This window comes from Blennius ocellaris, assembly GCF_963422515.1.
Source record: "Blennius ocellaris genome assembly, chromosome: 20".
NCBI lineage: Eukaryota > Metazoa > Chordata > Actinopteri > Blenniiformes > Blenniidae > Blennius > Blennius ocellaris.
Window position 1 is genome coordinate 10,930,780 of NC_137669.1, and position 20,903 is coordinate 10,951,682.

General features: G+C 41.8%; 1 protein-coding gene across 1 annotated transcript in view; it reads left to right on the top strand.

The window, feature by feature from the left end:
* Positions 1-7,331: 7,331 nt before the first annotated feature.
* The window catches only part of kcnh8 (potassium voltage-gated channel, subfamily H (eag-related), member 8), a gene marked incomplete at both ends in the record, with an annotated part of 51,408 nt that continues 37,836 nt past the window's right edge, over positions 7,332-20,903 (top strand). The window contains 2 exons of the mRNA XM_080515522.1: positions 7,332-7,407; positions 20,581-20,814. Of these exons, the coding sequence (XP_080371648.1) occupies positions 7,332-7,407; positions 20,581-20,814 (310 nt within the window). The remainder of the gene's footprint in view (positions 7,408-20,580; positions 20,815-20,903) is intronic.

A 20,903-nucleotide genomic window follows, 5' to 3' on the forward strand; every position in this document is an offset into this window, starting at 1 on the left:
CGACCTCCTATCCAGAGCGCCGGCACACGCTGTTTCTGAGGATCACACTGTACGGAGAACAATGCACAGCGTGCAGCTCCGATCAGGCATTAGGCTCCAGCGCTGACTCCGGATAGCAGTTGTTGGTTACACTTCAAAGCTCAGAGCGCACGAGAAGAGAGAGAGAGAGAGAGAGAGGGAGAAACAGAGAGAGAGAGAGAGAGAGGGAGCGAAAGCCCCCCCCCCCTACCCACACACACACACACACACACACACGCCGTCTGAAAAATACACGCACCCAGCTGCATTAACATATGGTGTAATAATGAATTCACTAGCGCGCTCCGTAAATGTATTAAATGTGACAATTGCGCATAAATCTATTTATTATGTTCTCCCGCATGCTGTGCACGCACTTATTATTGTCTTTAGGGTCTTGGAGCTCTCCATGGTAACAAAGTGGAGCAGGAGAAGGTGGAAGCGGCTGACTGATATAAACTTTTGAACGATGATGTTGTATTGTGACATTGCAGACTCATTAATATGGATGCGATCGCAGTTTCTGACTCCTCGCAGCCAAAATGCGCTGCAGGTCATATTAAATAAAAGAAATCAGTAGTAGAACACTGACTGCACAATATGATGCACTGCACTCTATGGACAAAACCTAGTAAAATATGAAAGAGTTAAAGAATATAGTCTAAGTTGTAAAAAAAACAAACTAGTTTGTTTAAAAAAAAACCCAGTAATAGCATACATTTACATGCAGTCAGGCATTTAGAAATGGTAAAATCCTGATATTGATCTTTTGACTTTTAAATAATTCAAAGCACACAAACCGAGAAAATAAAAACGTGAAGATGGAAACTGTCCTATTGTACCTCATAGTGTAGAAAGAGCTGGATCCAAAGCAACTTGTCCTCTGTCCTGTTTGCAGCAGCAGCAGCAGCAGAGCTTCTCCCATGCGGCCCACTGCAGACAAGATGCTCCTCACTTCCGAGGCGGAGAGCCCTAAATGGTGCCTGGAACCTCTGTGAAGGTATCACAAAGCAGCGGGTGGTGTGTGTGTGTGTGTGTGTGTGTGTGTGTGTGTGTGTGTGTGTGTGTGTGTGTGTGTGTGTGTGTGTGTGTGTGTGTGTGTGTGTGTGTGTGTGTGTGTGTGTGTGTGTGTGTGTGTGTGTGTGTGTGTGTGTGTGTGTGTGTGTGTGTGTGTGTGTGTGTGTGAGCGCGTTGCTTGTTTGCATGAGAGATGGAGAGGAAGAGTCAGAAACCCTTCAGTCTGACAGATTAGATTCAAAGCCTTGCCCCGTGAAACGTTACACCGGACTGCTGACAGCTCTGACTTTAATACAGACGTGTGGTTCTTGTGGATGGGTGGATGTTGTGCGATAGAAATGTGTATGTTTGGGGAGAGGTAGTGTGCACTACTACTTTTGACTAATTAAACAAAGTGAATTAGCTATCTCCCCAGCCAGAACGAGTCATGGCTGGTTACACATCATTCATCGTGACTAATTCAGAGAGATGTCACTCAGCTGGGTGGAAACGTGTGTGTGTGTGTGTGTGTGTGTGTGTGTGTGTGTGTGTGTGTGTGTGTGTGTGTGTGTGTGTGTGTGTGTGTGTGTGTGGGTGTGTGTGCGTGTGCGTGTGTGTGTGTGCGTGTGTGTGTGGGTGTGTGTGCACCTGCGTGTTGTAACTTTACTGTTGTATGTGTATATGTTATATCCGCCACCACGTTGTGTGTGCAGATATCTTTGCGTTTCTACACGATCCCATCTCTCTCCCCCTCTCTGCTCCACTATTTTATCACTGGCTTGATATGTCGTCAATGGAGCTGGCATCCTAAATGATAATTAAGACCATTACACGCTCACAGAGCATGCTACCAGTGCAGCACACGGCTCCCTCAATCGGAGCCTCATCTCAGGGGACACCCTACTACTCACACAGTCGTGTATCTCTCCAAATTAGGTTAGATTTTCATTCCACCTCATTCACCATGGATGTGATGTGGTTATTATAAACTCATGATATGGTTAGTGAACCTGCTGCCGTTGGGTGGAGGCACGATGGTGGCACGTTAACGGGGAAATGAATTGCCAGCGCTCGGCACTGCACATTGCTGTTCCCTCGCTCACGCGCACCCCTCGTTCTGATGTATGTTTTCCTCACAGGCGCTCGTAGACGGAGACGCGCCGGGCGATGCTCACCGAGTGACTGACAACTGCACGCATGTGAGCGTTTGTGCAGAGTGACATGCACAGCAGGGCTGAAGACACGTAACACCGAACCTCTGCACATGTACGCCTCCGCCTCTGTTTGTTTGTTGACTGAGAGGTTTCAACATATTTGGATTTCTTACCATTTTTCCCCCCAAATGAGGAATTTCCATGACTATCTTAAAAATAGATGCTTTTTTTTTTTTAATGTTTGTGTTAATGACCTTACAAATAAGCTGTATCAGGTTGGGGCCTCTTATTAGTCATTCACATGTCTTGTTAGCAGTCAATGACCCTCGTATCACTTTATGGACTGTGACCAGTTACAGCAATGAAAGGCTACATTATTGACCATTGATGAATCGTTTTTATAAACTGATAATCCATGCATCCTCTGTACCGTTTATTCCAGCTTTGCATCATTATTATAAGCAATGGAAGGGTACACCAGGTCACTAATCCATCACAGGGCAAACAGACAATCACAGAATCACATTTACACCTAACAGTATTTTTTTAATTTTTTATTTATGCACGTTTTTGGTCTGTGGGATGAAACTAGAGACCGTTAACAAAGCTCAGTAAGACCCCCATGCTCAACCCGGACTAGAACCAGGGGCAGAGTGCAAACCACAACACTGCTGTGGCCCACTCCCTGATAAGGTCATATTTCGAATTACACAATAACATGATGCAACTTTTCCCGAAATTTTCTTCTACCACCGTCTTTGTCTCTAATCTAAAACATCTTAACCCAGAAACCCCGCTCTGCAATCATATTACACGTCCACACAGTAATCTTATCGCTTGACATTGTGCCTTTAGTTTAGCTTGAAGGCAGCTGTCGTCTCCTCCTCCACCGATCTCCTCAGGTTTCCCTTGATCTGGGGTGTGGACGTGCTCCTCAGTCTGATAACCCACCGGCACGGATATGGAATACCGGTTGGGGAAAACATCGCCTCAGGTTACGGTGGTTTTGATGTATGTATACAAATCAACAAATCTCTGACAAAAGGGGTTTGAATTTAAGGGCAGATGAGATTGTGAGCTCCAGATCAGATGCGAGATGCTGCCCTCTTTACCTACTTGATTGAAAAAAAAAAAAATGATGGTTAAAGTTTTTTGTGAATAATGGAAAAGATGAGATTTTGAGCTTTTGTTTGTGAGGAAGACAACAAGAGTAGAAAACATTTTCAAAAGGCCATCTGGGGTTCATGTGTCTTGTGACGTTCCTATAATTAGTTGTAATAGGAGGTCTTGTGAACCATATCCACAGCATGGCTGTGTGAATGTCCCATTGTATATATTGCACATAAAGGAAACAGCTACTGTAAAAGTATGTGTGTAAATTGAGCACAGAGCTGCAGCGCTCACTCAGCGTATAGCACTCGGGGGCATCGTAAAAAGCATGAAGTTAAAATGTTGCCATAATGCCGCCTTTGCAATACAGCATAGGAGTCTTACGCATTAATGTATGAGTGTATATTAAAGAAGCTCTAGACCAGGTCCGATTAGTTTTACTAAAAAACACACAACACAGCCAAGAGGTGGAGATAAAATCAGTAGCTGTGATTCAATATTGATATGAGTGCTGGACTCCGTTAAGCCTTGTACACATTAATATTTACTTATATGATATTTTATTCTTTCTTATTTGCGATTTCAATATTCTATTAATATTCTATTCTATGTGGAGCAACGTTGCAAGAGATTAATTAATATTTTCTCGCTGTTTGCAGCATTTGAAACAGTAGAATTTGGTAGCCTCTAGTGGGGAAGTTAAGAACCACACCGGATGAAAGTGAAGAAAATATGGCAGAATAGCAAGTACCCTTGACGTGTACTGCATTACATTGAAAAAAATTTTCACCAATCCTTACTGAAACAGGTCGAGATTTTTAGAAAACCTCAGCATCACTGCAAAATGTAAGTTTTGTCATTGTAAAGCTCATAAGAAGCTCAGGCCACAAATGCTTTCTCAGATTTTTTGGTGAATGACAGAATGAAATGTAATGGTTAATAGCTGTTGGGATCAACAGGTGATCAAAAGAGTAATTGTTCTCATGTCAGTTTGCTTTCAAATTGAAAGATCGCGTGAGTCTTTATATATAGTCTGCAGCTGTTGTATCGATTACCTTGATTTCCTGGTTTCTTACATAAGTAAATTTTTTGATTTGAACTAGACTCCATCACACTTTAAAAAAAATTCAAAGTTGAATATGTTTGTTTTGATTAAGTAATAATTCTATGTATTTCTTATTTTACTGACGGTTTCCTTATAATTATTTCCTTATAATAATGATCAAATACCCTTGTTTAATATTGACAAAGACAAAAATGTCTCTAAGTTAAAGTCAGGCAGATTTTCATGAAAATAACTGCAATTCTGTTTATTTTTCTCCATTAACCCAGATATACACTTTGCTTCTTGCTCATTGCCACAGTGAGGGATTGATAAATGGATGACGACTTAGCTTTAATTGAGATAAGGAGAGTCTAATCTGTGGAAGTTTGATAAACTATCTTGCAAAGTAAAAAATGACCCACTTTGATTCAACAGCCACTTTGCCATGAAGTTAACTGCCTCACTCACATACACACAAACACAACATCGTGTGTGTGTGTGTGTGTGTGTGTGTGTGTGTGTGTGTGTGTGTGTGTGTGTGTGTGTGTGTGTGTGTGTGTGTGTGTGTGTGTGTGTGTGTGTGTGTGTGTGTGTGTGTGGAGCAGTAATCAGGATTAAATGATGCATTAAGTATTTAATTACTCAGGTGAAGCATCACTGTGCGTTGGCTGTCTGTTTTAATTTTATTAGCTGACATGTTTATGGAAGTATCTCCCTGTGCTTAACTTCTTCACAGTGCCTCACCTCCAGGACGTGTGTGTGTGTGTGTGTGTGTGTGTGTGTGTGTGTGTGTGTGTGTGTGTGTGTGTGTGTGTGTGTGTGTGTGTGTGTGTGTGTGTGTGTGTGTGTGTGTGTGTGTGTGTGTGTGTGTGTGTGTGTGTGTGTGTGTGTGTGTGTGTGTGTGTACACTTCGTTCGGCTGTCTGGAGCCGAGGTGATGTATGATTCAGTGCACATGACTCCACTTTGTCCGGAGAACATGAGCGCTGTGAAAAACTGCTGGTGGTGTGGAGGATTTGAGTAGGAGGAGGCAGAGTGCTTGACTTCCAGTGTTTAGTCCCAAGCTTTTAATGGGATTTAACCTCGAACACTGTCAGGTTGAGTCTGTTGTAGTTTGCGTACATACGTTGTGTATTTCCGTGTGCAAATGAGCACTGGGGGTTGTTGGTTTATCTCAAGGTGCACTTAAGAGGGATTCACGGGCTCTGGGGAATTATTTCAAAAATATAATTGTGGATTTACAAACATATACCATTCCATCCAAAAAGTCAAGAAATTTGTCAAAGACATTTATAATATAATAAATACAGAAAAAGGCTCATGTGAGACCCATTGGCTTTCAGATTGTGGATAAAATTAAAAGTATTGCTCTACATGTTAAATACAAGTATTAGATACTGTGATGTGAATGAAAGTCACATATTCATTTATGAAACATGTTTTTTTCTCTCCACAAGAACAGAAGTTTTCTTTTCTTCCAATAAAGTCCTGATAATCAGAGACCATACATGGTTACATTAATCAACTCCTACAACTCTTACTCAAAGAGAATGGATTATTTGTGTTGCCACAAGTAGTGACAATTCATGTTTATGAGCATCTCAAAGGGTGTGTTTCTGCAGGATGTCCTGGATAAAATGTGGTTCTCTGAAGAGGATACAGACACACAACTGATATAATGGCTGGAGATAGTCGATGTCACTGTTCTCACACAGCGGTCCCAGAAACGTCCTTAACCCCTGCACATCTCAGGTTTATATTATTCTTGACATTGTATTTTGACTTTATTCTCGATAGTTCAACTTTTTTCTCTAAGTGTATCATAAAAAAAAAAACATATACTTCCCATTATGTTTTTTTTTCTCCTCCTGACTCGATCTATTGATACCAAATGCTGTCTCGTAAACAAACAGATTAATTCATATTTTGAGGTCTATTGGTGTAATGTACGGTGTTATCCACCTAGGGGCGCAGTTGCACAAGTGATCGGCTCTCGTATCCTCCGTCACTATAACGTCATCTCATATTGATCCATTCATACCGCTTTGTCCAGTGGTCGCAGGGCGCAGGAACTGGGTGAACTGCAGAGTAAATTGACCCAGAAAAACACAAACACTCACTTCTATACTGCAACCTGCACACAAAACTGAAAAGTCTTCTCATCTGATCAGTCGTCCATTTGTCCCATGTACCGCCAGATGGCGATAAAATTAAGGCGGAGACGGCAGCAGGTTCACGCTGCAAACCAAGCAACGCCAACGTGTCGGACAGCTGAACAAACCATTACATATCCATAAGGTGCTGCAACTGTAAAACTTATTATTTATAGAATTAAATTTAACTCGTGTAATAGAATTAATGCAACTATACACCCTGATGCTGACGTCACTAACCACGTTTTGGAGATTAAGAAAAGTTCTTTTAGCATTTCCATATTATTGTTTTGCCTTGATCTATGTAGTTTGCTGTCTTTTGTTGCTCTGAACAGTCAAAGCAACGAGCTAAAGAGTCGGTTATTTATTGATCTGGTAAGGTAAACAGTTATACACTAAGTGAAATTCATATTGTAAAGTCGTGTTCGTGTCTTGAGGCGGTTGGGTGTTTCCCCTCCTCCGATCCTAATCACAGTTGTTATTGAGAGTGATTGATGTCTCCCATCATTGCGCGCTGTGGAGAGACGATCGTTTCATGCAGCAGCATCATAATGGCATCGCTGACAGGCAGCCTCACGGTGTTTCCTGCCTGTTACCTGCACTGCACCTGTGGGCTCCGCTTTTTATTTTTTTCCCCTTGCCTTTTACACACGCAACAGACGCGAACGGGCGGGCGGCCGGGCGGGCGCGCGCATTTACGCGCACCCTCCGCACGCTCGCCTGGCTTTGTGCTGAGTTGACTGGATGAGCTGCCCATACAGCCTCAGCATCTTAAATGGGAGCACCTCACGCGTTCGGACGACTTGTACCTTCTCCTCAGTAACTTTGATGGGGACTTCGACACCACGCAGGGAAGATGCCTGTAATGAAAGGATTATTGGCGCCACAGAACACATTTCTGGACACAATAGCCACAAGATTTGATGGCACTCGTAAGTTTGCTCTTTAACTATTTTAAAACAGACTGGTGATTTCAGAAGCCGTGTATACTTTAGATTCAAGTCTTCGTTTCTTTCTCTGGCTTGGTTTGAAAAGAAGCTTAAATTGATTGTTATTGTTTATCGTCTGTGACTGTGTTTGTACAGTTTGTATCAGATATCTTTCAGTGTGAGTGGATTTCGTATAAATGTGAGCTTTGGGCATTTCGTACCATTTATTCTTACTACTCAATAATTCCTCCTGTTAGACGCAGACGGACGAGGACCAGAGAAGGACCGGCGCGCTCAGCGTGCTGTCTCTGTCCGTGGTGCTGAAAGCGCTTTCAGCACCACGGACAGAGACAAAGGCTTCCATAGAGCGCACAGTCCAGGCTCCCAGCTTCGTCCCAGGCATCCACACAACTTGTTTGCCTAGTTGCTTCCTGGTTCTTTTCGGGCAATATCGATAGTTATTTCTGTACAAATTCGGGTCCAGTTTTTTTTTAATACAGGGTTCTTTTTTTTTCTTTTTTCCGCTCATTTCTGCCTCAATTCCTCTATTTTGTGCGTACAATGTGTCCACCTACTGGCCTGAAAGCATCAGTCACTTTATCTAACTTAATTGGTAGATGGCATTTAAGTTCCAGCCCTTCATCAAACTGAGGAATATGTAGGGTTTCCTTAGCAACAACTTTTACATGAACTCTTCCTTGTCATTTCAACAGTAATCCATTGTTTGTGTAGTTTTATGAACATAAAAGAAGAAATTTCAGAACTCAGTGTAGTTTCTCTTACAGTATTCCTGGGAATCAATAATGATTTACAAATTATGTTTTGTTAAGTGAATATGAGGTCTCCTTTGTTTCTGCTCAGTTTGATCACGTGTCAGCTTCTTTGCTCAGCTGCGAATGCGTTTCTTTTTTCTTTTTTTTTTAAAACAAACAAAAACAAACATAATAAGCTTTAATGTTGAACTTATTTATATATGTATACATACATTGTGTGTTGTGTTGAGTGGATCACCATGCGATGTCGTTTTCTGAAAACACAATAGACAGTAAATGCTATTATTGTTGACTTAGTGGATTTTACAATTACAGTCCTTTTATGCCGCCCCAGAGAGACAAACGTAAGGCCTGTGGGACAAATTTGGCCTCCAACATGGCCTTTAATTTTAAAGTAACTGCTTTTTCTAATTTGTACGTAGGGATGGCATTTCTTACAGTGAGAGTAGTAGATATAATACAACACTGAGACCCAGCCTGAGATATCAGTGATAGAGCAGTGAAACCCAGATACTTTAATGTGGAAAAACGTGTGCATCAAAGACACACTATGAAGGGGAATTTTGTGAAACCATCAACGCTGAAAACTGAAGATGTCAAGCAGCCTGAAAAGTGGCCAGCTTTTGAAACATCAATCTAATGAGAAACATTGTGGTGGAGAGGAAATACGATTTTTCAGCAAATCTACAAACTGACACTAAAGGTTTGAAGCAACACATTTTAAAGAGCTGCAAATATAGGACATAGTTTCTCGACATTTTTACCCACAGGGCTTATAATGCTATAATATCTTGTTTTCTCATGTATTGTGAGAAGATTTGTCAGTAAATGTAGACTTTCTAAAAAAAAAATGTAATCTACTCCTACTTGTTTGCATTAACACAGAAGGAAGAATTTGGAATTGTAATTAAATGTTTGTATGCAGATTGGACTGTAAGTCTCCTCTAAACTAAAAACAGATTTAAATAACTGATGTAGCCATTAGTGGATTTCATGGCTCTTTACAACTCAAACTTGCAACCTGACCGCCACTTTTGCACAATTCTTTGGGATAGTCTTTCATTTCCAGCGGTCCTGCTTTCACAATGTTTAAAGAAAGACAATAACAACCAGCAGCATCCATCCATATATCAGTCCTTCTATCAGCAAGTTGAGTCGCACTGTTGGAGTAAAACCAGGCTATGTGTTGTGTCGCAAAAAATACATCCAGCTGCCCAGACAGTAGCTCTGTTGTAACACAAGGGAATTGGAGTGCTCTACTGTACAATGCGCACATGGTTTGTCAAGCTCCCGGGAATGAACTGCTGTCCTTGAGTTAGTAAGGTGGAGGAAATTAACGTTGGATTTAAACTGCAAGATGGGGCAGACTGGAGGCAGTGGAGCCTGACGGGACAAATTAGGCCTGATGGCCCAACCAAGAGCAAATATCAGGGAAGTGCTGGGTTCACTGCTATGTGATCCCCTCTAATGTCGCCCGAAGCGCAGGCAGGCATCTTGGAGTGGAAAACAGTGATAAATGGTTGAAAGTGAAAGTGGGCAACTCTTTGTGATCTGATTTTCTTTCAGAGAAAAGGTTTTCACATTTACTGCCGTCTCTTTAAATGGATTTCACGTTTTTCACAATCACAAAGAACGACTCTCCCCTCTAGGCTCAGGCTCCAGCTTATTTCACTAAATTGAGCCACCTTCTTCATAACTGGACTCCAGAGAGGCATTTAAGAACTGGAAACATTCTGTATCAAATCTATAAAAAGTTTTTTTTTTCCAGAATATCAACCAGCCTGTTTGAAAAGCTCAGATGACATTTTAAATGTTTAAGGCTTTAAATAGTTGTTTTTCTACGTTTTGCGAAAGCAGCAGCTTTGTGATTACTCAGGATTTCCTTGAGAGTCAGGAGGAATCTAAAAAATAATTATTTTTTCCCATTAATTCTCCTGGAGCTGACACACTAGCCATCATTTGCAGTGAAAAAAGTAATCTCATATACGGGCCGGCGATATCTGAGTGAACATATTTCAGTGTGTGCTTTGTTGGCTTCTTGGTTGACAGACACAAACACCTATAATGGCTCCTTGTTGGGTTCAGTGTGTACCTGTTTGCCAGAGCCTTCACTAAAATAGTAGAATCCGCTTGTGGCTGTGCTCTGAGACGACAAGGTGAGGATGCGGTGACACCCTCCCTCATCACAACCCTGTGCCATCCAGATGACTAATCTCTCCATCTGTCCATCACTGACACTGTGTTGTGTTGTTTGTCTCCATCCCACACCGATGCCTATTCCAGGGATTCCCAACCTGGGGTTTGGGACCCGTTTGTAGGGGCCCCAGTCATATCTGCAGGTTGATGTAAGGTTTTGTTTGTTCTGAGTTGTTTTTGTTTTACGGTTTTACAGTTTCATACTTCAAATAAATACCAAAAACACTTTCTGAGAATCGAGAAGAGACATATTGCTTTAATTTTCAAGGTCCCGACTTTTCTGTGCTTGTGACTGTGGTCATGTCCTTCAGTGTTGCAAGAGAATGGATTGAACTCTAATTAATAGCATATGGACTGAAAGTTATTTCATCAACCTCGTCATTGTTACGAAATAACTGCTGACTTGACTTTCTGTCAGCCGGTGATGGCCTTGATTGGGTAGAGGGAGACCATATTGGGCCGTGCTCCTGCCAAATGAAGCAGATGGTTCGGTGTTACAGTTGTAACTGGGGCCTGTGCAGAGTCTCCAAGTGTGCTGTCTGCTCCCAGTCCTGCGCTATTCTCCCAGATTGCTATTTTCTAGCTCTCAGCACACACTAGTTCCACCTCCGCTCGGCAGGTAATTACTGACACAATCACAGATGCCAAGGCTGGGAACAGCTGTGTGTCGACTCGCAACAGGATGGCATTGGTAAAGTTTAAGTGTATATGTGAATGAAAGAGGGTTAGAGCATGTGAATGTTTGGGAATGGAGGCTAGAGGGAGGAAGAAGTGTGCAGCGTCTCCTGCACTTTGGAGGTTTGTTTTCCACAACTTTATGCGTGTGTGTTTGTATGTCAGCGAGTCCTCGGCTGTCTTTGTGCATAAAGACACTGGAAGTCACAGAAGTTTCCTCTCCGCTGATGAACTTATTTAACAGCAGCGCCTCCAATTATGCTGTTTAAAAAAAAAGAAAAAAGAAAATTGTCTGCCGGATTGCACATTGTGATTGCCTCATGCTGGGAATGTTTTGAAAACCCATCTGAGTGTCGTGCGCAGCGGAGGAAGTCTTCACTCTCAGATCGTGGTGTTTCAGAGGAGGCAGGGTCAAGTGTAGTGGTGTCTCCATGGCTTAGTCCCACCAGCAACCCAACAACCAGCAAGAAGATCGTGGGAACTAATCACTGGATATAACAGAGCACAGACCACATACTTAGACATATGTTTCAGCAATGTTTATTAAAGTAGACATATCTGTGGCTGTGTGGAATTAGCCGTGATTACATATGTCGAACAATACCACCAGCCCCTTATTAGTCCCTGATAGGTTCTGAGAAGGATTTTCTATTCCAATGTGTTTGTGCTCACTCGTGAAAATGCAGGTCTGCTGTTTTCCTCACTCATACAATGGGCGTGAAAGAAATAATGAGTGCCGTTATGAGACTGTGAGGGAGTAATCAATCATCACTGACTGTGGTGCTGCAGGGTGCAGGGGGGCCCTCACTTACTAACAGTGGACTGGAAGCACTGCTCCCACTTAATATCCCAAATAAACAGAATGAATGGTGCTGTAGTCGAGTAACAGAGTTTATGAAACCTCACAGACCAGTATGGGCTGATAGAGAGTATTTACTGAACTTTTATGAAAATCTTTTTTCGCAGCTCTAAGAAAAAGTTCATCCAGGAAACCAGGAGTGGAAAATTGTACAGCGAAGCTGACAGTAACAGGAAACAGTGCTGCTTACTCATTTAGCATGAGATTCATGGAGTTATACAGTGTGTGCCAACCTTCTGTTTCACAATAATACGTGTTGTGTCCACTTTCCTGTATTTATTACCTACAGCTTTCTAACTTGCCAAACTACGGGTGAGCATCATAGTCAGTTTCATACATGTTAATGTGTCCTTTTTACATCATAATCAATACATAAAGCAAGTATTAAAGCTACATCAATGCTAAATTGACAGGGTCACGTTAATGGTTACCTCTTCACACGTTCAGCAGACATGGGCATTCATTTTGGAATTGTGTTTTATGAAGAAAACCTCCTTTCAACTGTAATTCCTCGTTGCTTCAGCAACTCCCCACAAATGTTTCCAATTCGTTTTTAGACAGGTGGACAATAATGTATCCTAGTCAGTCTTCCAAAGTACACACTTAAAGAGCAATTATGAGCTGCGAGGAAGCATATTTATCTCATTTACATAAACTGCTTCCAACAACACCATCAGCTACATGTCATGTCTACAGGAGTGTCTGTGTACTCACGAGCTGTAAGCCAATATAGGCATCGACAAACATCTGTGGAAAATGTAAATTGCTGCGTTTAATTGGAGCAACCCAGGCAGATTTGTAGGCTTCAACAAGGCTTTTAATAAAGCATTCATGTAAAAGGGCATGATAAGTTTAGACTCAGCAGGCCAGCGCCGTCCTCACTGTCAGGTCACTGGACTTTATCATTACTGTGAACTTCAAGGAAAAGCATGCATGTCATCTGTTGGAGCAAACTTCTGGGTCTTCTGGATGAGAACCCCCCCCCTCCCGACACAGTGGACGTTCTGCCTTATTAGAGTGCATAATTAGGGCCATTCCTCTCTTCATCACCATCTCTAATGGTCTGTCTGAAACAATCGACAAGCAGGGGCTTCAGAGACAAAAGCCTGGGCCAAGCCATTATCACCCCGGAATAATTGCATTGTGTGTGCTTTTTAATAAAACAATCTAAGTTTTTAGAAAAAAAACAAGAAAGAGGAAGATGAAGAGGTTGCGAGATATTGACCGAGAGAGACAGAGAAAGGAAAGCACAGGTGCGGGCTGCAAATAGCAGGAATGACACGACTGGTGAGATGTTTAATTGTTATAGAGCCTAAAACGACTGTTTGATAGAGCAACAAAAGTGATTAAGGCTGTGGACTGGTCGAATGATTTTCTCTTTTCAATTGAAGGCCCATGGTTTGACGGGATTACAACAAATGCTTGTCTATGTGCACATTCATGTTCTGTATGGATGCATGTTTGTGAATGAGCTTAGCGGGAAGTGACAGTAAATTATGCGTAAACACCAATTTGATTATGCTGTATAGTGACTTCAGTGGGCCGTGTGACATTGATCTCATAATCCCATGTGTTGGCGCCACTGGGAATCCAAAAGACAAAGTTGTAACCTTGGTTGCCATGGTGTGTGTGAGTGGTTGCTATGGTAACAGATGAGGGACTCTTTTGGTGCTTATAAAACCGTGCTGTGGCGGTTTCTTCTGGGCCTACATGGATTTGGGCATAACTGTGAGGGGGAGGGGGGGAGTCCTTCCATCTACACCCCACTTTTCTCCACCAATTTTTTCCACACTCCATCTTTCATCATTCCACCTCTCACAGCTCCATCTCACTTACTTTCAACTTTTAACATCGTCCCCTCACCCCTCTGCCTCTGTTCTACCCTCATCCGTCTCTTTCAGCCTCCCCTTCTATTCCCCTTACCTGTCCACATCGCCCCTCATCTCTCTCTTTCTCATATGCTTACTCGCCATCCATCTCTTTCCCTACCTGCTGTGTAGTGCCGTCAGACTCTCCCTCTATTTTCCTCTCTCCTCCTTCTCTTTCTCTTCACTTTTTCCACACATCCTCTGCTTCCTCATGCTTGGTCATAAGGATCATTGGTCAGCCTTTAATTGCTCTGGGGACACTTTATGCTGTGGTACCAGGCCCTCGAAGGGCTGATGAATGTTCATACGTTTTCTTTCCTGTTTAAGAACCTCAGAATCTGGAGCAATGCAGGGTGTGGACAATATAACCCAAATGCGCTCACTTCAGCATCTGTTTTGAAGATCCTGAAGAAATACAGCTACTGGTGCGATTTTGCTCTACTTGACCCAAATAAGCAAACTTACCTGCTTTGGAAATACCCCCGTCAGGAACGACATTATGAGCCCCTGCTTAATACTGTGGTATCTCGCAGCAAGATGTTGGCAGCCGATCGTTTATAGTGTGTGAGTTGAACCTCCATGGATTTGACTTATTTTTCCAACATCGTACAGACAGTCAATTGGATTGAGATCTGGGGAATTTGGAGCCAAGTCAACACCTCAAGCTCATCATGGAGTTTCTCAAACTGTCCCTGAAGTCGTGTTGCGTCAACGCAGAGTGCATTATCTTTTTTTGAAGGAGCTCACAGATACCGGGGAATGCAGCTTCCATGTCAGGGTGCACATGGCAGGTGGGCATGGTTAGAACGAAGTTCAAACTCTTCAGCTTTATACATAAAAAAAAATAACAAGCTATTCTGCACAATCATATGTATTAAAGCAGGGACACGTTGGAGCCGCGTAGAACTTTGGTCCACCAGATCCAGGAGCCACATGGTCTGAAGCAATAGTTAGGGTTTCATCTTTTAGCTCCCCATCTGAATCGATGATGGTTTACCACTTTTCCCAATTTGCAACCACTTTTGGGAGACACTGACCCCAGCAGGCTGGAAAGACCCTCAAGAACTGCAGTTTTGGAGATTCTCTTGCCCAGCCGTCGAGCCAGAGCAATTTGGTCCTTGTCAAACTCACTCAGATCCTCTTGCTTTTCAGCTTTCCCTGATCCTAACACATCCAATTTGAGAACAAAATGTTCAACGACTGCCTAATGCTCCATATGTCATTCTCTCAGATAATCTTATACATTCCAAATAACTAATCTCACTCTTCATCATCTTCTACGAAAACAATTGACATGAGTGTTGACTTTTTTGTGCCTCTCTCCAAAAATGGAAGAAATCTGGTATCTCTTACATTTCGGGTCACTTAAGCATATGTGTCATTTATGAAGGGAGCTAAAATAACACCGTCTGCATGAACTGCGCAAGCTCTCCTATGTGCACTGAATAAACATGCTGAAAAATATTTATTGCGTACTAAAATTCAGCTGACACTGCTGCTAAAATGGCCAAATTAAGGGTTATGAAACCAGTTATTTGTTTCATCACAAATGATCATGCATGAAATTTTTCTTCATCACCAAAGTACTTGAGTTGACTTTTATTGCATAAGAACTCCCCATAACCATTTTTCTCTCCTTCCTACTCGTGCTGTTCCTTCTTTCCGTGCCCTCTCTCTCTCTCTCGCTCTCTCTCTCTCTCCTCCTTGAGGCTTCTGGTCTCTCTGTTTCTTTTCTTCCCTCCTCCCTTTATTCTCTGTGTGAGCACCTGTGGGGTTTCTCCAGCAGCTGTCAGGCAGGAGCGCGAGCGTGAGGTGACATGATCTATGGGCTCCTACATTGGAGCAATTAGCCAAAGGAAAATCATAATAGAGAGGGGATTCACAAGGAGCATGGGATGGTGGAGAGAAGATCTGAGGTAGAAAAACAAAGAACAAAAGGAGGAGATAAAGGGTGAAGAGGGGAGGCGAAGCAATAAGGGGTGAGGGGGGGGGATCTAAAATGGACTCAAAAGAAAAGATGATTCAGTATGTTCCTTTAGCAGAGGAGGGAAGAGGAAAAATTAAAAATGAAAGAAGACATATGATGCTTTAGTGGGGTTGGGGGGGGGGGTGGATGTGTACAAGGAGTGAAGTTAATAAATTGATGTGGGAAAACAGGGAAGTCTGCTGGAATTTCAAGGGTAGAGACGAGATGGAGAGTAATTAGGCGGAAGGATATAAAACGGTAGGAGGGGTCAGAAAGAACACCTGGAGGGGGTAAAGGAGGGGGTTGGCAGGGGAGGGGAAGACCTAAGGAGAGGTGGAGTGATTGAGAGAGGGAGCTATATAGGGAGCAAAGGTAAACAAAGGTAGAGTGAGAGGAAAGGTGGGACATGAAGCTGGTGTGGTAAGAAAGGAGGGAGGGGAGGAGAAGAAGGAGAAAGTGGGACAGAGAGGCAAGAGGAAAGGCAGAGCTGAAGAAAGAGGAATCGGCTCTGAGACAGAATGATTTCAATACTTGTAACATATGATCGGAAAAGGGACAAATCATTAAAATGATAAGTGATGGAAAACATTTGACTTTACAAAATATCCAGAAAAACTATTAAAGCTGGTTCCTGTTTTTGCTCTTGTCAAAAAAAAAAAAACTGTTATTACACAATTACACAATTAAAGATAATACGTCTACCTAAATACCAGTGTAGGTTTTCACTATTCAATATGCTAGCTCATTGTTTTTATTGATCAGATTTGTTTATCGCAATGTGTTTATTTACAACTAATCCTGATAAAAGAAAAAGGTTAAATGGGCATAAGTAGTACGAATCAAAGGTTTGTTGAGGAAAGTCAAATAAATATTCAGAAAAAGATAAAAAGACATCCTAAAAAGTAAACCTATAGCCTTTTTCTATATAGAGTTGTTCTAGAAAGTTGAGAATGTGAGTGTGAGTGTGTTTGACTCCTGTGTCTTCGTCTTCATTTGTCTGCATACATTGATATAAAGTTGTGTATCATATGAAAACATTCCCACTTGCATCATATGTAAAATTACAGTATGGATTCCCCACAAACATCTCATGATACTATATGTCAAATCCATGCACCTAAAGCAATCCGCTGTCAAACAAAGTGCAGAGTGTATCTTAGTGTTAACGTTAGTTTCCTGTCAGCAGCCCGTCCTGAGGTTTGGGGGCTGCTACCAGACAGGCTCCAGGCCTCTGCTGTGGGTCCCCGAGACTCCAGAAACCCCATCGGCCTGCCTCACTCGCTCACCCCGAAGCCTTTTGAGGTTTCACATCTGACAGCTGCTCCCATTGCTGAGACCCGCTCTGACCATCTGTCTACGCCACACAGTTTCACTGCTGATTTGACACATTAATGTGCGTATTCTCCTTTCGCCATTGTGTTTCGCCGCGCTTCAGCACTGATACCACAAACTCAATGTGCGAGGTGTGGAAACCATCGCGACAAAAAGAGATCTGAATGGTTTTAAGCGATCCTGCAGACGAGCCAGACTTTTACAATGTAGGAAACTGTATCGGAAACCTTTGTTAAAATAAAAGAAATTAGTTCAATAAACAAAGTGTTATTTTAACTCTAATCACTTTATTATTTTATCACTTCGCATACAAGTCCATAACCTTTGTGGCTGTTTTTCCAAGTAAGCACAGATTATCCCGACCTGTGGAAGGGACGTAAAGTAAGGGTAAAAAAAAATTAATTGTAGTTAATTTTGAGTAATCTTCCCTGTTCTTAGCTGTTACATAAAAAAACAAAACAAAACATGTGAATACCAATGAGAAGAGCATTGAATTTGTGCTCTCGCCTCACAGCAAGGACGTCTGGGTTCAACACTGGCTGACTAGTTTTTTGTTCTTTTACATGAGCAACAATATTCTTTATAGTCAGAATCAAGCTCTAATCACCCAAAATAATTTAGAAGTCATACAAATAACATAAAAAAAGATTGTTTGTTTTACATTTCACCTGCAAATCATCCTGCAAATCTTTTCTGATCTTAATAATTATTCATGTCAAAGATTGAATAAACCTATTCTTCAATTTCTAATCCAAGGTGGCTTCCACCTCTCTTACTATCTGTAGTTAAAGTTAATGATGAATATAATGGGTGAAATTCAGAAAAGTAATTTTCCCAAGGGAACCAATAAAGTGTGCCTTTTTCTTTATTTTCTAATCCACCATTACATAAATCAACGTGGCAGGAATCTTAATTCATAGTGAGTGCAGCCAGCGTGCACGAGCGATTGTTGATTGTCGAATGGGATCATAAAAAGAAACATGCGGCTCATTCCTCCTCAGAGACACAGACAAGAGTTTTGTTCCCCGCTGCCATATTCCCAATTCAAATCTGATGTGGTTTCTTTCAACAAAGCCTGACATGCAACATGAAACAATTAAACATCCGGTTAGGAGAAAAAAGGAGTTATTGATGCAGAAAATTGATTTTTGTCATCAAATGTAATTGAAACAAGTCATTTTACCATCTCAAATGGAGATTATAAACAGGTTCATGTCACAGCGTGTTTCCATGTATGAATTTACCATACTATGCATGCAACCTTTACTTACTGCATGCAGATGTATCAGAATTCACATGAGCACTATAGTAGTTCTCAACGTACTTGGAAATATGTATTTTTTAGTGTTTTCATGGGCAGGGTGTTCTGGTTTGACTGCTTATCAAGTTACAGCGTGGCACGCACACACACACGCACACACACACGTTATACTATCTGTCTTGTATAGTGGGCATTGTACTGTAAACATTAGCTGTCTATCAGCACAGCTCAGTATCAGCCAGTGTGGGTGGGTGTTTGTTTGTGTGTGTGTGTGTGTGTGTGTGTGTGTGTGTGTGTGTGTGTGTGTGTGTGTGTGTGTGTGTGTGTGTGTGTGTGTGTGTGTGTGTGTGTGTGTGTGTGTGTGTGTGTGTGTGTGTGTGTGTGTGTGTGTGTGTGTGTGTGTGTGTGTGTGTGTGTGTGAAATATTAGATCCACGCCCGTACGTATATAAACAGCTGTTCCACTGCAACTGGGAATTTAAGCAAGACAACAAAAGGTTAATTAATTGTGATATACTCCAGCATTTATGGGATATTTTTCTCTCCTCCATGTCTTCACTACAGCTGTTATGCGCCGCTCCTACGTTTTCTCACACTTTCCCCTGAACATATAACCTCTCTGAAAGCATCCTATGAATTCAGGATTGCTTTCTTAATACTACCGAATGAGTTTCAGAAGATTTCTGAAGAATACCTTCGCTCTTCACTCTGCAGATAAATGAGTCTTTCGTCACAATAACTGACCTTTATTTTGCGGCCCACACAAGGCAAAGCTTTAGATCCCGTCCGTCTTTGTATCGCTGTGCTAAAAGTCACGTTTTTGTCCCGGTTTCTGCTGACAGCGACTCGCTAAAATCACACAAGAGGCGCTACTTGAAGAGCAGTCGAATGAGTTCGATTAAAAGGATGCAGCAGCGGCTCGGATGATTGCAGAGTAAATAACAATATGTAATATACAGTTCAATGGTTTTAAGATACTTTTTGGCGTGTTCTTGTATTTACAGTGGAACATTTATTGAGTGTGGTGGATCCATGTTTGAATTCTGGTTTTGGCAGGAAAGTCATCAAGCCAAGTCTACGGAGCAAGTTGCTCTGGCAACCGCTGCAAAAGGGAGCAGCCAAATACTGTGGCAACTGTTAATTGCTACTCGATGGTTTGATTAATATACTGTAGGTAGGAAGGTCCAGGCTTTGGGGAGAGGAGGGGTTCACGTGTACTCCAGTGCACTAACATGCACACGAGGAAGGAGATCGTCACCCTCCTTCGCCTTTGTAGGGCAAATACTTGTTAGAATTATATATAAATGTCTATATTCAAATATTATAAACATTTGAATCAATTAATTACCAGTGTGCTCTGTGGAAAATGCAACTTTTATGACAATATTGTCTTTTTTTTTTTTTTTAAACCAGTCAGAATGTGTGAATGGTAAATTTGAATGCTAAAACAGAAAATCCCAATTGGAAGTTAAGCCTGATGTCATGTAATAAGTTAGCATGGGGATGTATTTTAAATATCAACACATCTCTTTACTTGTCTTTACATTATTTTCAGGTACATTGAATCTTGTGTACCCCATCGACCTTTTCTACCTCTTTGTAGGCAGTTACACATGTGTTACACATGTTCCTTTAATCGGGAATAAACTTTGAACATGTTTTTGTACTGTGGGAGGAAAACAGATGTTTCAGTTGTTTCTTTTTACAAATTGTTTAAATGATAGATATGTTAGCATCCTTTTGAATTAAGATACATTTTTGCTTCTGAGGCCACCCACAGATATTTTTCAGTTGACTCGAAAAAAAGAAATGTATGTAACAATATCGAATTGAAAACTTTTTGCATTACTTCATAATGGCAGAAATATAAATAATGCCACATCATGTGGCTAAATAGTTTTAAAATAAGTAAAAACTTCCCTTGCTAATTAATAGTATGTATTCCTTGTCTTGCTGGATATTTTCAGTTCTATGAACGTGTGGCTGCAGTGAGAAGGGATAGACTATAGTCTGGTTGCTTTCCCTCCAGAAAAATAATGGCGTTTACTTTTTATGTCTGTGTTCAGTAAAGAGTCTTTGGGGAAGCATAATAGTGAGCTCCTTTTCTTATTGAATGGAACTGGAAATTAAGCAAAGCTGGTCATTTTTCTTCTAAACACAAACGTTCTCATACGAGTCTGACGAAGCTGGGAAAACTTCTCCTCTCCTCACTGACCTCTCGTCCTCCTCCCCTCCTCTCCCCTGCAGACAGCAACTTCATCCTGGCCAACGCTCAGGTGTCGAAGGGCTTCCCCATCGTCTACTGCTCCGATGGCTTCTGCGAGCTCACCAGCTTCTCTCGGGCCGAGGTCATGCAGAAGAGCTGCGCGTGCAAGTTCCTTTACGGGCCCGAGACCAGCGAGAGCATCATCCTCAGCATCGACGACGCCTTGGAGGAGCGCAAAGAGTTCAAGGATGAAATCATGTTCTACACCAAGACAGGCAAGGCTAAACCTGTCTCTGCTTCAGTTTGAGCTGTTGGTTCAAGTTTGGTTGTCATCGTAGCTCTTTTCTTTTTAGGTCTTACGACT